Below are 18,437 nucleotides of genomic sequence, written 5' to 3'. Positions count from 1 at the left end.
CTTTCTAATTTTAATGCCAAATTATAGTTTTGACCCCAACTTCATGGTCCACTGAACATAGAAAATGATAGTGCGAAGCTCAGGTTAAAGTTTTTGGTCAAGGTAGTTTTTGATGAAGTAGAAGTCAAATCAACTTGAAACTTAGTATACATGTTCCCTTTGATAAGATCATTCTAATTTTAATGCCGAATTAGAGAATTTATTCCAATTTCACAGTCCACTAAACATATAAAATGATAGTGCGAGTGGGGCATCCGTGTACTGTGGACACATTCTTGTTCAGACTATTATTAAAAAAAAATAACTTCAGTAAGTTTCATATTGTGATCAATTTCCAGTCAAATGTAAAAAAAAACCCTCATCATAGATACCAGCAGCCAGATGAGTTAAGCAAGAATAGAGAAAAGTGCAGTAAAAACATCAGGAATAGATAAATACATTTAGATAGATTAATCTTATTTCAAATAGGGAACCCTTCATAGGCTTAGCCAGTATATCAATTTTTATATCAAAGAATTGCAAAAGACAATACACAAGAATAGAAAAAAAAAACCCAAAAACATGAAATATGAATTGAGTGAATAAGATATGGAGTCACGTAAACTGTTATGTTTTGTGTTAATTGACCCCATGCACAAGAAGCAGCATCATATCCATTATAAAAATAGCTTTTGGGTAAAGTCCTTTCTAGTGGCTGATGCATCTGAACAAATAGTATTGGTGTTCATATGCAGGAGTTACCAAGGGCAGATGCTTAAAGGATAAAGATGATTTCCGATTGATCTCGAGAACACGATCACCAGGTAATAATTGATACAGGATATTGACGATTGATCTGGAGGACAAAAAGTCAAGCTAACAATAAATTGTCTGATAATGGTGATTTCTGATTGATCCCGAAAACATGATTACCAAGCATTGTCTGATAATAGTGATTTCCGATTGATATCTAGAACATAATAATCAGATATTGTCTGATAATTGTTATTTCAATTGATCCCAAGAACATGATGGCCAGACATTGTCTTATACTGGTTAATTCTGATTGCATACTTTGGCAATTGTTATATTATAGGTCGTTTCAGCGTGTGTTACATTTTAGTGTTGTGTTTCTGTTGTGTCGTAGTTCTCCTGTTATATTTGATGTATTTCCTTCAGTTTAAGGTGGTACCCAACACTTTCACTTAAATTAATTTGGCTCGTTTAATTTTCGTAAAATTTTGTCAAAGTATTTATTTTGACCCTTTTACAGAAATATAAAGATTTCAAAAATTTTGAACCAACCGTTTTGTCAGAAAAATTACACTGGTTATATAGTAGTTTGACAAATACCAATTTTGATCATTGAGAAGCTTAATATTCCTTTTACAACACAATGTCATTAAAACGTTTCGCTGACTTTACAAAGTTGTCTCCCTGTAGTGTTAGGTCACAGGCACTTGTCTCAGAATTTTTTTTTACCTATATACCTTAAAGTGTTATATTAAGGTATATAGGTAATTTTTTTTTCTGAGACAAGTGCCTGTGTGTTAGGTACCACCTTAAGTTTGTCACCCCGGATTTTTTTTTCTCAATTAATTTATGACTTTCGAACAGCGGTATAGTCGATTGCTTTTCTTCTGCAAACAACAACGAACATCATTTGAAAAACTAACACAGTTCACTATATCCATGGTAAAAGTAAAAAGAGGTCCAACCGATTAAAAGTATCTGTGTAATATCATATGTGTTATCATAAACTTACTCTTTCAAAAGGTTAACACGCACACATTGCAATAGATTTGTCTCTTCATGGTTTATTTGCTTGTTTTCATTTTCATGATTTTGGTAAACAAAAAAAAATAAAAAAAAGTGGCAAATATTTCAAGCAATACATTGAATTACTAAGACTATCAAACAACTACCTATATATTTTTGATTTTCTTTTTATTATGAATGAAATAAGACAGTGTGTATATGTAAAAAAAATCTGGGATAAACACATAACAAAACAATATTCCAGCCATAAAGGGGTGCCTAGATAATAAAGCTGTGAATATATATATATCGCATCAACACCTGATGCCCTTATGGACAAATATTTCTTATATATCTTTCTCATGAAAAAGAGAGAGAAAATGCTTTCCTGTTTTGTCTTATGTTTCTTACGGCACTATACAAGTTTTCCTGATTTCACTGTAAAAATACTTATAGATACAAGTTTATAAAGTTTCACACATATGTATCTAAGTATGTAAATAGCGGTTATATGAGTAGTATGTTATCAGCAATATTAATATTACAGTATTTGCTGCATGTGAATATTTTTGAAAAAAAACAGTAATTAGACAGTCACATATTGGTCAAATCTTTAATTTTAGTCCAATATTTTCCACTTGGTACACATTCTTCATCTTGCTGTCTATAGTTTTATGAATAGATTGTTTCAACCTGCATTTGACAGATTTATGTTTCTATAATAGATGATTGACTTCAAATATGTTACTTTGGTAGACTGTGTACTTCTTATGATATGTTTCTCTATTGTGGTTTAACATTGATTTAGTGCACAATTTCAACTTCAATCTTCATCCCTAAAATAAAATTAGAAGATACTAATTGAACGATTGTTGTTATTTAATGCGCAGTGTCATTTGTATAATGCACATTTACAGATTAGGACGAGAACAATTTACCAAAGTGCAATCAGTATATCATTTAATACATTGTAGGTGCTCCATTTTTAATGCCAGGTTTAAAGAAGACTAAACATGACAATATTTCTATTCCTGAGTTACCATTGTTATAACTGTGTCAAATTATACTTCAAATATTTATCAATGTCAAAATCAGTAGGCGAAGCTAGAATGACTACTCATATCAGGTAACGGAACGCATAAAATATATCGCAACAGGGTCTTAGCAAATCTCAACTTTAATAAATTGTTAAGTCTGCATACACTTATATTTTAATACAAACAAGTCTTCATTTACCCTTATTCTTTTACAAACAAGTCTAGTAATGGTCATTGTCATTTCTAGGAAATCACGAAAATAGCCCAGATTATATTAATGAATATTAAACATTACAGGAAACACGAAAAAGGCTAAGAAATACAAAAACAAGAGTTAAAAGTATATGTACCTAATATTTCTTTTTCAATTGATTTCACTTCCTCTCCAGAAATAGTTTTAGCCAGAATGTCCTTCAGATGATCTGTATACAGCCTTGTTGGTGTGTTATGGCGATCAAATCTTTTTAAAAGCTCACTTGATATATTACTTAATTCATTGAAACGTATTTCGTCAAGTTTAAATATCTGTGAATGTTGTAATTCGTTTCTTGTAAGTCTAATGCGCTCAATATCATCTCCAATAGCTATGTCCGTATTCTTAAAATCTTGCCAACATCCTCCCCATGGTCCAGGAGGACACCGTCGGTGGTTTGAATTACTTGGAACATGTTTATTAAGTTTCCTGTGTTCACTGTATAAGTATGTTATATCACAATCACACCTTTGACGTAGATGCGGTTTATCTGGTTTTAATAAATCATATAAAACGTCAGCAAAAATATTCAATGCTATCATTCCCATCTTTGTAAAATTAATTTCCTCTTCTGTGAACTGGAAAGAATACAAGAGTTAAGAATTGTGATGTAAAACACGAACAAGATAATCTACAATAAAACTTCACATAAGTTTTGGTTGAACCAATTGACAAATAACTTGGTCAAGTACTACATGTAACAGAAGTTTTAGCAAGAAACCAAAAACATAAACAGTTTATATAAATAAGTAAAACTAAGGAGCTGGCACCAAAGCCGAAACGAACTTTTGCTCAATTGGAGAAATCTGTGAATAATGTTTCAAAATAATTATTGACAAAATCTTGCCGATAATATTACAGAAATAGTTTGTTTTGGTATCAATGATAAGGAAACAGCGTCAAATTTATGTTTTTTTTTCTTACATAGGAAAACCATAATAATTAAACACATGTATCATTTATTGATATTTTTAGCATCTGGTCTAACAATTTAAAACATTCATGATACTATGATTGCTTCAACTTAACTAACAGCAGTATAATGACTATCAAAGGGGAAAGTTCCACAAAGGCAAGTGTTGAACCAAAAATAATGCATTATTTAATGATAAAAAGGATTTAATATGTTGATGAAAAAAAAAGTAAAATCACAAAAATACTGAACTCCGAGGAAAATTCAATCGTAAAGTCCATAATTAAAAGGCAAAATCAAATGAAATAACACATCAAAAACCAATGGACAACAACTGTCATATTCCTGACTTGGTACTGGCATTTTCAAATATAGAAAATGGTGGATTGAACCTGGTTTTATAGACATGTAAGAAAGAAAAATAGAAATATGTCTGTCAACAATTCTATCTCAAGCGTATGAATTTACATTCTTAAATTAATTCACATTAATTTTTGTGGAAGTCAACATTTGTTCAACTTCATCCATCGATAAAAGAACACTTACATTTAATTTTTTTAACAATTTTTTTCTTCTTCTATATATATTTAGTCATTGTTCAATCTTTAATTTATTATGATATTGAATGGAAAACTGAACTTCTCCTGTTTTATCATTTCGATTTTTAGGAAATGAATATAGCACGAAAATATAATGTGGTGTTACATACCCCTGCCGAAATGGCTGTTCCTGTTGCCAATTCATTGACATTCGAAAACACCCTCTCACCAGCTTGTACACGGACACGTACCTCAAAACAAAAACAAAAGTATGTCAATCATTTTCAATAGAAAATAGTTGGTAATATTCATGAAAAGTTTACGCAGACAATTTGTCAATGTAGGTGGCACCTATCATATTCTTTTATTTAAGAATTGAATGCTTCTTTTTGTAACTTCATTGGGGTGTAAAAGCGTTAACCGAAGTACATTTTGTATGAAGCATTTAATACTTAGAATTACATTTTTTATCTATCATCATGAAAACACGATTTTTATAACTTGTTTATTTAATAAACCAGTGCACTTTATTATGGGACCACGTCTTATCATGAATGAAAAGTTTCATTGAGTGATGCGATTGCTTAATGAACAACACATGATGTGCAGTTGACCAATCAGAATAAAGTATTTTAATGAAACACAGTGGCGGATCCGGAAATTTTTATAAGTGGGGGCCCACTGACTGACCTAAGAGGGGGCCCGCTCCAGTCACGCTTCAGTGATTCCCTATATAAGCAACCAAATTTTTTCCCAAAAAGGGGGGGCCCGGGCCCCCTGGGCCCCCCCCTAAATCCGTTTCTGAAACATACATCTAATGTAATTATTCTATTTTGATAAAGATAGGTTGAAATAATTGACATATCCAAGCATGCAAGTATGTCTAAATTCTTTGGCTATGTATGCATTTTAGTAAAACAAGTTAGATTTCTCTTCAGAGATGGGTTACCTCATAAGACTGGAAATTAGTCTTCCTATAAGTTTCATACAACTCAAGGAAATGTTTGTTTTTTTTACATTCAGGGACGAAGGTAAATGGCGCTAAATCATAGAAATATTCTACTCGGTCAGTAATGCTAAAATGCTAAGTTAAGAGAATCATGATTTTATAACATGTCTTGTCTCAATAGTTTGCATTTCGATGAAATGAACTATTACAAAGCAACTAGCTGTCAGATAACTGCGAGTACTCTCAGATCTGTTAATTGTGTCTTTTGTGTCGGGATGTATAAGTAACCGGCCACGTTCACTTGTATTTTTTGTCTATCTGATGAGTTAAGCCTTTTTCAACTTATTTTTATAGTTCGTTCTTATGTTGTACTGTTATACCACTGTCCCAGGTTAGGGGAGGGTTGGGATCCCGCTTACATGTTTTACCCCTCCACATTATTTATGTATGTGCCTGTCCCAAGTCAGGAGCCTGTAATTCAGTGGTTGTCGTTTGTTTATTTGTTACATATTTGTTTTTCGTTCATTGTTTTACATAAAGAAGGCCCTTAGTTTTCACGTTTGAATTGTTTTACATTGTCTTATCAGGCCTTTTATAGCTGACTATGCAGTATTGGCTTTGCTCGTTGTTGAAGGCCGTACGGTGACTAATTAATGTTTGTGCCATTTTGGTCTTTTGTGGATAGTTGTCTCATTGGCAATCATACCCTATCTTCATTTTTATATATAGTGTCAATCCAAAGACAATTGCTCTATTTGAAGAATGCATGATATTTTCTCAAGAATTTGTTTTAAGTAAAACAAGTAATACTTATAAATTTATCTTATTTGACACTTTATGTAATACTTACTACCAGTTATACAACTATGCTATACAATAAAAAAAAATAGCTTGTTACCTTGGTGGATTGAACTGTAGTTTGGGTTTGACTTGAGCTTTCTGTATAAAGATTAGATCTGGGAACATTTTCAGAACTCTGTGACAATAAAAAAATTATTTTTAAACAAAAGTTAATAACCAATATCCGTTGACCACTACTACCTTATATTTAATTAAAACATCACTCTACTTAAATTTATGAATTATTAATGAAAATAAAACACAGGACACTTTTAATTTGCAAAACACTCATTTGCAAATCCGCCGCCGCCTCAAACAAGAGCTACAATATCATGTATATAACCAAAATGTGCGGAATTACATGGGATTCAATAATTTCATTGGTTTTATACTGTTACTTTCATATTTATTTTGCAATTTGAATTATAAAAACATGGGATTTTCAATATCCCATGGGACAGGGCAAAATCCCATGGGATTTACCATTATCCCATGGGATTTTGGTTAAATCCCATGGGATTTTTTTTGGTCCCATGGGATTATTGTAGTCCCATGGGATATTTGTTGTCCCATGGGACAAAAAAAATCCCATGGGATTTTTATTATCCCATGGGATTTTTAATATCCCATGGGACAAAATAAAATCCTATGGGATTAAAATTATAAATATATATATATAAATATAAAGTTATGTGTATGTTACAATGAATGCTGTTTGGTAGTAAAATGTTTTAAATGTATACGAGTTTTTTTTATATTTTTTATATATACATATATATAATTTTTTTAAAATTTTGTCACAAACATGTTTTTTATTTGTTTATATGACAATAAATATTATTCTTATTTTGGAATGTATAATAATAATATTTTACAGTCAAAGAACAAAGTCCTTTCACTGAAACAAAATGATGAAATTTCTAAATAAATGAAAAAATATTGTTTTGAAATCTTTGTCTTGTTTATTCTATTATGAAAAATAGAACTGAAAAAATATTTCATATTCTGACTGAATAGTTCACTCTTTTCATGAGGTAAGATTTTCTTTGTTATAGGTTCATTGCAATACTTGTATAGACAAACAATTTGAATTATATATAACTTTGTGGTGTACATAATAGTATGCTTATAATTGCAAATTTATAATATAAACACTTTTTGTTAAAGTTTTTGCTTTCTTTATTCACAGCTTGCTATGTACAATTATTCAGTCCACTATATAAGAGTGAAGTCAATAAATAATTTCATTCACTAGAATATTCCTGCAATTCTTAGACAAAACATTTTTTTCAATCTGTTCTTCAAAGATCTTCCTCTGTACATCTTTATTGAATAGAGAGATTTTAAATGAGAAGACAAAGCAAGTTTATTTGGACAACAACATTCTAATATCTTGTTCATTCGTTCCATCTTTCAATTGATAATTACATTGTTGTATTTATATGATCAAGTTCTTGTGCATCAATGATCGTGATGATATGACTCCTTTTTGTTTATAGTCATCATGTTGAAATTTCCTCTTTCAAATAAATGTAGGAAAAAACATGTTCCATTTCAAATTAATAAAAAAGTCGCACTATGGAGAAAAATATCAGCTTTAAGTTTTCCGTTCAGTATTGATCTGTGAATGATGACCATGAAAATCCAGATTTCTGACCTACAAATACACAAACTCAAAAATTATCAGTGAAGAGATCAATAAAATGGCTATTTTATCATGTTTATGATTAATATGATAAACTTTCATTTAAATATTCAAGTACTAAATTACAGAAATCGCTTAAATTTCATAATGGTTTAGTTAAAGTACAGCTTATTTAAAATTATAATAAAAAATATAGGCCACCGATGAGTTAAATAAGATATTACATTTTTAATGCCAAAAAATGGCTTTTTTGCACCAAAGGGAGATAATTTGGAGTTTTTTCAATGATATATGCATTTTAAAAGTCATCTGGGGCCAAACCGAATTGATTGTTTTGAATGATTTGGTGTACCATATGATAAAGATATAAATAAATTGAGTTATGAAAAAAAAATATTAAAACATTTTTCTGAAATTGTTATACCCTAGAGCCTCCTTAAATGTCATTTGATCTCTATTGGAGAAATGTCTCATTGGAAATCAGACTGCTAAGTGTTTCTTATTTTTATATCAACCCAGCCATATTATACCTGTCTAATATCAGGAGCTTGTACATAGTTCAGTGGTTGATGTTGGTTCATACCCGTCATTTTTATTTTTCATAATTTTTTGTTTTTATAAATTAGTCTGGTATATTTGACGTTTGAATTGATGCTCTGTTTCAAATTTGGTTAGTGTTGACTTTTATAGATTACTATAACATGTATAGGGTATGGGTTTTCTCATTACTTACAGGTCATCAATGGCCTCTAATAAGTAATTACAATGCTTACATCCACTAAATTGAACTCTGATGGATAGTTTTCTCTTTCATCATACCACATCTTATTTTAATAAATATTTAATTATTATTCAAGGACAAAATTTTTTATAACAGTGGACTTACCATTTAGGCTTTGTTGACCTCTGTAAATCTTATTTTGTTGATAATTTCTTCTGTTTATAGTTTCCCCTTTATCTTTCATGTTCTTGCCCTACACATAAAAGGGTAAACATCATTTAATGACAAAAATAACTACTACATGTATTACATAATTAGTAGGCAACTGAAAATTTTGTCTTATTTGTATATAACATCAACTTACTCATCATTCTTGCTGTTCAATATCATGAATATTATCATTATTCTATGAATATGAGGTCACAGTAAAATTAACCTTGGCAGGCAGACATCTTTTTTTATATGATACCTTGTAGTCATTCCATACAACAAGTAGACCTATGCTTAAAAAATCTAAGGCCAAAATTAAAAATATGTTTGTTTCCCCTCCCCCCACACGGGTCAAAAATAAGCGCCCGGGTCAAAAAATTATTTTCCACAAAAAAATCGAAATTATTTTTTTCCTGAAAATAATTTGTTTCCATTTTTGGAAAGTGCTTGAAAGCAGAAGGATTGATAATCTAAATAAATACACTCAAATTGAGCACAAACAACTGATAAGTGGCCTGGACTGGACAAGTCAAACCATTCATGTGACCATGCTATGACAATCACATCCAGTTAAAAAAAACTAGAGGCTCTCAAGAGCCTGTGTCGCTCACCTGTTAATGTGTTTACTGATGTCGGCCATCTTCGTTGGTAGGCGTGGTCATTAGACACTTTTTTTTAAAATAGATACCCTAGTATTATGATTGTGGCCAAGTTTGGTTAAATTTGGCCAAGTAGTTTTAGAAATGATTTTTATACAAGTTACAAAAATGACGAAAAGTTGTTCAATAATGACTATAAAGGGCAATAACTCCTTAAGGGGTCCTCTAACAATTTTGATCATGCTGACTTATTTGTAGATCTTACTTTGCTGAACATTATTGCTGTCTACAGTTTATCTCTATCTATAATAGTATTCAAGATAATAACCAAAAACTGCAAAATTACCTTAAAATCACCAATTTTAGGGCAGCAACCCAACAACAGGTTGTCCAATTCAACTGAAAATTTGTGAGGGGATATATCTTAATCTGATGGACATTTAAATCTTGAAAGATTTGCCCTAAATGTCTTAGTTTCAAAGATATAAAGCAAAACCTGCATTTTACCACCATGTTCTAATTTTAGCCATGTCGGCCATTTTGTTTGGTAGGCTGAGTCATCGGACACATTTTTTAAACTACAAACCACAATGATAATTGTGGCCAAGTTTGGTTAAATTTGGCAAAGTAGTTTCAGAGAAGAAGATTTTTAAAAAAGTTACAAAAAATTATGAAAAGTTGTTAAAAATTGACTATAAAGGGCAATAACTCCTTAAGGGGTCGACTGACAATTTAGATCATGTTGACTTATTTGTAGGTCTTACTTTGCTGAACATTATTGCTTTTACAGTTTATCTCTATCTATAATAGTATTCAAGATAATAACCAAAAACTGCAAAATTTCCTTAAAATAACCATTTCACAGGCAGCAACCCATCAACAGGTTGTCCGATTCGTCTGAAAATTTCAGGGCAGATAGATCTTGACCTGATCAACAATTTTACCCCATGTCAGATTTGCTCTAAATGCTTTGGTTTTTGAGTTATAAGCCAAAAACTGCATTTTACCCCTATGTTCTATTTTTAGCCATGGCGGCCATCTTGGTTGGTTTGACAGGTCACGCCACACATTTTTTAAACTAGATACCCCAAGGATGATTGTGGCCAAGTTTGGTAGAATTTGGCCAAGTAGTTTCAGAGGAGAAGATTTTTGTAAAAGTTTACAGACGACGGACGCAGGACGACAGACGACGAACGCCAAAGTGATGAGAAAAGCTCACTTGACCTTTTAGGTCAGGTGAGCTAAAAAAAACCTGCCTTCCTGGTCTGTTTACAAAGGGTAGACCCGGGGAGGGGAAACAGACATTCTTTTAAATGTGGCCTGATAAAATGACAAAACCAAGAAAACTTATCATTGACCAAAGAACAATAAAATGCGGTCATGGTTTATATATGAATCTGCCATTCAGACATGCACACCTTACAATTGTTTCATATCTACCAAATATAATCTACCTGTAACTTTAAACATATGATAAACTGACAAAACAATGCAGTGTTTCATTGACCAATTCAATGAACCATGCATGAAAATGAGGTCAAGTTCATATAAAATATGACAGACAGCTAAGTGCATCTTACAATTATTTCATTCACTAAATAAAGGGGCCTTATTGCTTACAGTATCCGGAAAATTGACCAAACCACAAAAACTAAATATTTTCAAAGTTCCTTATACCCTGCCAATTTGTTATGGTTGTGCCTGTTCCAAGTCAGGATCCGATAATTCAGTGATTGTCGTTTGTTTATGTGTAACATATCTGTTTTTCAATTTTTTTGTACATAAATTAGGTTGTTAGTTTTCAACTGTCAACTTGGCTATCATGTGTAAAATCATACAAGTGTTGGGAAAACAGGAAGTTGTCGAGTGATGAATCTGAAAATGCATCACACGGTATAGCTGACTTATTTAACCCTGAAACCAAATTTCAGAAATCCTTCTATTGTAGTTCCTAAGGAAAATGTGACAAAAAATATTCATCGGACGGACTGACTGACGCAAGGATGGATGGACAGACAGGGGTAAAACAGTATACCCCCCCCCCTTTTTTTAAAGTGGGGGCATAATTTTAATACGGGGCTATAAAAACCCATACAAGATGTCAAAACAAAAAGAAGTAACCTAATTCTTACTTGTTAGGGGCTATTTATTTATTGTCGGTTATACATATAACAATACAACATATTAAAGGTCTGTAGAGCTTTTATCCGACATACATATATATGACAAGCACAATACATTTGTACATGAAACATAAAGCTCATCACTGAGATAGTAGTCTCAGATAGAGGGAGGCGGGGTCAACCAAACTCCCCTATTCAATCTGAATGCAGGACAGAAAGTCACAGTCAAAAAGTCACACACTGTCACAGGACAAAAAGTCACAATTTAGTTTTGAGATTATTTTTCCTTGAACAAGAAAACACTCTTTTTGTATTTTTCTTGAAGTTTTATACATGAACATGATGTAGCAACTTTAAATTAAAATTTATTAAAAACAAATAAATCAGTGCATTAGGTTTGCGCACATTACCATTACATTTGCGCACAAAACTCATTACATTTGTGTGCAGCTTTTGATTACATTTGCACGCATTTTTTAACATGTAAATATAAAAAAAAAGATATAGTATGATTGCCTTTTACAGCTGACTATGCGGTATGGGCTTTACCTCGGGCTTTGCTCATTGTTGAAGGCTGTTTGGTGACCTATGGTTGTTAATGTCTGTGTCATTTTGGTCTCTTGTGGACAGTTGTCTCATTGGCAATCATACCATACCTTCTTTATATTGGCTTATGGTTGAAGGCCGTAAAGACCTCTAGTTGTTAATGTCTGTGTCATTTTGGTCTCTTGTGGACAGTTGTCTCATTGGCAATCATACCACATCTTCTTTTTTATATTATGAACAATTTCCTAAAATTAAAAATGAATATATGTAATAAAAAGAAGATATTTCAAAATCTTTTTTCATTTATATTCAATCAATTGTCAACAAATTGTTTGTGACTTTTTGTCCTATTAACTTTGTTACTTTATGCCTGAGGCTGAGTTTGACATGTGTTTGACTTTTTGTCCTGTGACTTTTTGTCGGAATGTCCTGTGACTTTCTGTTTTTGCAGAAGTCCAGGGAGTGTTAAAAAATCACATGTGCAAGTTGAGAGTCAACACTTACACAGGGACTACACAATACTTTTTCAGAATGTCAGCAAAAAAAGAATCACTGGTGACAGGGGAGTGTAACCGATGAATTGATCCTGAATCAGATAAGATTTTCCCGGTACGTCTAAACACCGCTCAGGAGGACCTCCTGGGTGCACACATGCAGGGCATACAAAGTGCACTCATGGTAGACCCTATATAGTCGCCGTCGTATCTGCACACATGATGGATGTATATATTCGTTATAGATCGTCATACACTTCTCATTTTAGAGTTAAATTTGCAAGCAACCTCTTAAGATTCTAAAATAATAATGCTACTAAAAATATATTATTTCCCCCAATCAGAGGCGGATTTAGAGGGGGGGCCCAGGGGGCCCGGGCCCCCCTTTTTGGGAAAAAAGTTGGTTGTTTATATAGGGAATCATTGAAGCGTGACTGGAGCGGGCCCCCTCTTAGGTCAGTCAGTGGGCCCCCACTTATGAAAAATTCTGGATCCGTCACTGCCAATTTTCGCAATTTTTTCGCCATATAAAATATTTAGGCGACTGTGCTTTTAGTGAATATAAACGATGACGAGGCCTCACGAATAAATATAAATATGAAATATACTGGAACATCGATTAGCATAGATCGAGCAGCAGAGTAAACTTCCACATAAATCTCGAAGTTATTTACGCCGGATAATATAGACTGTGCTCCTGAATAAAGTTGTCAAATACATTAATTTGTGTTTTTTACTTCTACAAGAAATTTGATTCAAATGCTAATTACGCACCATTTGCTGAGCAGAGAATCATTCTAAGCCAGGAACCGTCTATACTAACTGATAACAGTAAGAATAGAAAGTCTCTGTAAAAAGGCAGTCAATACTAACAGAACTGTATTAACTTAATGATACATGTACATCAAGTTCCAGCACCTCACCAAGCACCCTTGCCTTGCATACTGAGATGGCAAACTGGTGTGTGTCAGTATTTTAATATAAAACTGCGTAGGTTCATATCGTTTGATTCAACGTTTGTTTGGTTATTTTTTAAGGATCGTTGTAAAATTATATCTAAATCTTTGTTAAAATACGATTTTAAATTGTTCAATTCTTTCTATTTCATAATTTTGTCAAAGTCTACTTTTTAAAGTTTTAAATTTTACAGAAAAAATGAATATTCCAATTTGATTTGAAGAAAATCTTTTTTGAACTGTCATGACATGGTGTTGCAAAGCTGATTACAGGTAACTATAACATACAGTAATTTTCCATTACGACAGTGCGTGTATTGTCGGGTGTGTATAACGTATAGTTTTCTAGAGAACATCCTGTCTACGTGTAATACAGATTGATGACATTATACAACATTTCTTTGGTTAAATGTGATAAGGTATCTGTGTCCATTCCCTATTTCAACACCACTAATTTTTCGAAGAAAAAAAAATCAAAAAAAAAATTATATGAAATTAAGAAGAAAAGTAGCAAATATAAACTTCATTAATTGCGCATTGAGTAAACATAATTCCAATATTGCATGAACAAATCCGTGAGAAAACGTATATATACATGTATGAATAAAGATGTGTTTTAAAAGACCTATTGGCATTATTTCACACTAGGACCTAAGATAACTAGAACTAAGCAATGGTTGATCCAGAAATTTTCATAAGTGGGGACTCATTGACTGCCTTCCGTGATTCCCTATATAATCTACCATTTGTTTCCCAAGATTTAGGAGGGGGCTGGTACACACATATATATATAAATATACCTCTGCGGCCATTTGAAAAGAAGGGGGTCTCAACCCAGGACAAAAGGGGGAGGGGGTGGTTCCAACCATATGTCCCCATTCAAATGCATTGATCGTTCAAAAAAAGGGGTGGTTCCAACCCCCGAAACCCTCCCCCTGGATCCGCCACTGATACCTAGTATGCATATAATTAAGAACAGCTTTGAATATATGCATATAAAATAATGGTACGTTTAAAAACCGTTCAGGATCTCCTGGTTGCACACAGGACATTAAGTAACTTAGGACATGTATATATAATAGCATGGAAGTATTATATTTGAATATAATACTTCCATGATAATAGTAAGAGTTCAGGGTATACATTCGATAACTAACATATTTTATAATTTTGTAATTTTTGTTTTGATAAAATCAGAGACATATAATACATGTATTGAGACATATATAATACATGTGTCTCTGAAAAAATCAAACCATCTTTAAAGAAGTTATTTCAGTTTGAATCGACTGTCTTTTGCATTAGAATTCCAAAACGTTAATGTTATTTACAAATGCCAAAACCTGCAAGAAAGAAACATTTATATTCGGTGATTTTTACACTAAACGTTTTCGTAATTTGTTTTAAAAATATTAAAAAGTACATGTACATCGTTTTTTCAAGATTTGTATAGTAACTGGTTTAATTAAGTCCCCTTGATGAAATATAAATTGCGAGACGCTAATTAATAAACTATGATCTATCTATCGGCATGCGTCGTTATTTGGGATACGTCACGGATGACCGATGGTCATATTCAATACGATATACCAATCATCATTTGAATTTGGGCAATTGATCTTTAATAATTAGGACTAATTGGTGATGGCAGAGAATAAGTCGCTGGTGATGGTTAAAAACATATAGAAGTAAACTTTGCAAAAAAAAAGGTTTCCTCGGAAAAAATTATGAAAATATATGAATATGCTAAATAATTTGTTTTCCCGAAATAATAATTAAAGACGTTTAGAAATAACAAATTTTCACAGTTGGGAAATTTTCAATTCAAGTTATTTCATTTTGAAAACGTTGAAAAATATAGATCTTATTATATGTTAAATGTGGGCCGCTTGGAGATCAACTTGTGAAACCCTGCATAATTAGGGTTTGTCTACTTTCGTCTTTTTATATTACCAAACATTCTATAATCAAGGATTTGTACAAGGCCTTGTTATAATGAATATTATCGCCAATATCACCATAATTAAATAAAGAACAGATACAATATTCGCCTAAAGAGTTTGCCATCTAATAATTCAAAATGAAATGTTGAGTCGAAACTGAGGTACCAAATCTATAAAAAGAATCACTATTTTAGTCGAAATTAAACTGTATATAATATTCTTTTTTTCAAAACTCCTGAAATAATTTAACATTAACTATAGAGAGCTTACATATGCAAATCTGTTTAAAAGTATGTGAGCGTAAATAAAATTTGTTTATTACCCCCCCTTTTTTTTCCTTCTATAAAATTTAATTGTAAACGATTTTCGTTCTTAATTTGTGTTTGCTCATTAACTGGGGTTCATGCTGTCAAAAAAAAATGTCTCCTTGTGTAAAAGTTATTGATAAGAAAAAATTGAAGCTTCCAGAAGAATAACGGTACGTCTAAACACCGCTTGAAGGACCTCCTGATTGCACTCATGACATACGAAGTGCACTCAGGACCCTTTATAGTCATCGCACACAGGATGGATGCATATATTCTTTATACGCTTCTTATTTTAGAGTTAAATTTGGTAGAATTTGTAATTCTTAGAAAATAATAAGGGCACGTGTCACTGATTACACAACTACTGAGCCATGAATTATCCAATCAACAAAATTAATTGGATTATCTTTATTGTTGTTTTATACATTGTGTTGTTAGTACAGTGTGACCATGCGGGAAGTAATATTGTGACGTCTAGAATGAATATCACGATGTTTTAAGATTTTCGTCTTTTATTAAAATTTCGTTCCATATATTTTTAAGTTTTATTCTTAATTTTATTATCATGTCCTGGACCAGTAATAAATTCTTTGCACGAGTTTGAAAAGGGAAATAATTATAAATGTTCATACTTTAAAAGAATTTATATTAATTTAAGTTTTGTATATGGAATCCGTTCTAAACGGTAAAAGCCGTACTTTTCAAACAATCAAACTCATATACATGTAGTTAGATGTTATTTCTCATTTTTATCGAACTTGTCCAGGAATTTTATTTTTGAGTTATACGAATATTTTAAGAAATCCGTTTTTATTAAGTTTTTTTTCTCTAATTAAAGTCGTTTTGTCCAGTTTCACAAGCCTGAAACGAATTTCAATGCGAAAATAAATTCTGAAAATGAACTTGTCTCCGTTTTCGTCTCCGTTTTTTGAAAATTATGATATTTTGGGTATAATTATTTCTAAAAAAATATGTAAGTTAGATTGTAGTAGCGAGAAATTTTAAAAAAGAAGATGTGGTATGATTGCTAATGAGACAACTATCCACAAAAGACCAAAATGACACAAACATTAACAAAGAAAGACTATTTCGAAGACAGTTTATTGACACGAAATCCGTTCAAACCACGACTAAGTCTTCGTGCACAGATTTTCGTTAAGGTTAAACTGAATATTGTACATAATTGTCTTCTCTTGTATAATGGTTTGTTGAGAATAAAGATATACAAATGTAATAAAATTTGATATTCAGTCAACATTGTGTTTGTTTAAAAACTTGATTTAGAGAGAGAGAGATAGAGAAAAGAATCACACTGAAAAACAAAAATCGAACTTGTTACAGAAAAAAAAAACGCAACTATAAAATAATTTTCTTTATTCGTGAACTGCAAAACACAACAAATTAATTTACCCGTCATCATGAAAAATAAACTGAAAAAGCACATCGAATGAGATATATGTTTTATTTTTTCTATATGCAAATTCATGTTAAAGGTAAAACTGAACTAAACAATACAATTCCTAAAAAACAATAAAGATAATCCAATCAATTTTGTTGATTGGATAATTCATGGCTCAGTTGTTGTGTAATCAGTGACACGTGCCCTCATTATTTTATAAGAATTAACATATCTATCTAAGTTCGATTCAGGCGCGGATCCAGAGGGGGGAGGGGGGTTCCGGGGGGGTGGAACCCCCCCTTTTTTTGGTCGATCAATGCATTTGAATGGGAACATGTAGTTGAACCCCCCTTTTTTTTGCCCTGGGTTAGGTCCCCCCCCCCCCCGCTTTTTAAAATGGCTGGATCCGCCCCTGCGATTTCAACTTCTACCAAAATTTAACTCTAAAATAAGAAGCGTATAACGAATATAAACATCCATCATGTGTGCAGATATGATTACGGTAATGGGTCCTGAGTGCACTTTGTATGTCCTGAGTGCACTTTGTATGTTCTGAGTGCACTCAGGAGGTCCTGAGCGGTTGTTTAGACGTACCCGAAGAATAAATCATTTCCTGAACCTAAAATACATTTATCTGTAATTAAAGAAAATTCGCTTAAAACATTCTCTCATATAATTAAACAATTAATTGTAAAATAATTAATTCAACGTCGGACTTTCTGTCTGTTTACTAATACTTTTCTTGTTCAGTTTAGTTTATACCCATAATAGAATAATAGATGAACGGAAATAAGTACTTTTTTTAGGACAATTTACAATTAGATGAACGGAATTAAGTACTTTTTAGGAAAATTTACAACTCAAAATTTCAAAAACAAAATTCTACACTTTTTACCTGGATGTTTTTCTCTGTCTCGAAGCCGCAACCTTTGACCCCGTATCAAACGTAGCGACCAACACCTCACATGACGTATTCTCGATGTTGAGGTATTGACAATATACAATCACATTTATCAATCACATTTATCAATATACAGCAAGTAAGTAATTTGGTGTTGAATGCCAGTAGATCAGAATTTGTTAATTGAACTTTACCTGTTTAAGGGGCACTAGCTGCCAAATTCATGTTCTTCATCGATTTTAATAAAATTCACATAACGTGTATATAGTGTTGAATTGTTTATTAAAATGTTGCGCACAATCTTGGCTGATATGCATAAAACCA

At 32.1% G+C, this 18,437-nt stretch overlaps 1 protein-coding gene and 1 long non-coding RNA gene across 7 annotated transcripts in view; both read right to left on the bottom strand.

Annotated features, from left to right (window-relative positions):
* Positions 1-1,909: 1,909 nt before the first annotated feature.
* Positions 1,910-18,437, bottom strand: part of LOC143083389 (uncharacterized) — a 169,602-nt gene continuing 153,074 nt past the window's right edge. For both annotated transcript variants that reach the window (XM_076259647.1, XM_076259646.1), the window contains exons 14-17: positions 6,327-6,404; positions 4,650-4,730; positions 3,125-3,605; positions 1,910-2,573 (exon numbers count right to left, since the gene is read on the bottom strand). In XM_076259647.1, the coding sequence (XP_076115762.1) occupies positions 2,542-2,573; positions 3,125-3,605; positions 4,650-4,730; positions 6,327-6,404 (672 nt within the window). In that variant the 3' untranslated portion in view covers positions 1,910-2,541. The remainder of the gene's footprint in view (positions 2,574-3,124; positions 3,606-4,649; positions 4,731-6,326; positions 6,405-18,437) is intronic.
* On the bottom strand, positions 7,208-18,408 carry LOC143083388 (uncharacterized). Of its 5 annotated transcripts, none has more exons than XR_012980679.1 (3): positions 18,108-18,408; positions 8,800-8,887; positions 7,208-7,925 (listed from the first exon to the last, which is right to left on the bottom strand). It is a non-coding gene; the product is annotated as an uncharacterized LOC143083388 (long non-coding RNA). The 5 variants fall into 5 exon arrangements; XR_012980681.1 differs by lacking the exon at positions 18,108-18,408 and adding an exon at positions 13,480-13,722; XR_012980680.1 differs by lacking the exon at positions 18,108-18,408 and adding an exon at positions 13,381-13,401.

The sequence above is a fragment of the Mytilus galloprovincialis genome, chromosome 7, assembly GCF_965363235.1.
Source record: "Mytilus galloprovincialis chromosome 7, xbMytGall1.hap1.1, whole genome shotgun sequence".
In the NCBI taxonomy this organism is placed as follows: Eukaryota; Metazoa; Mollusca; class Bivalvia; order Mytilida; family Mytilidae; genus Mytilus; species Mytilus galloprovincialis.
This window is presented reverse-complemented; position numbering and strand designations above follow the sequence as displayed.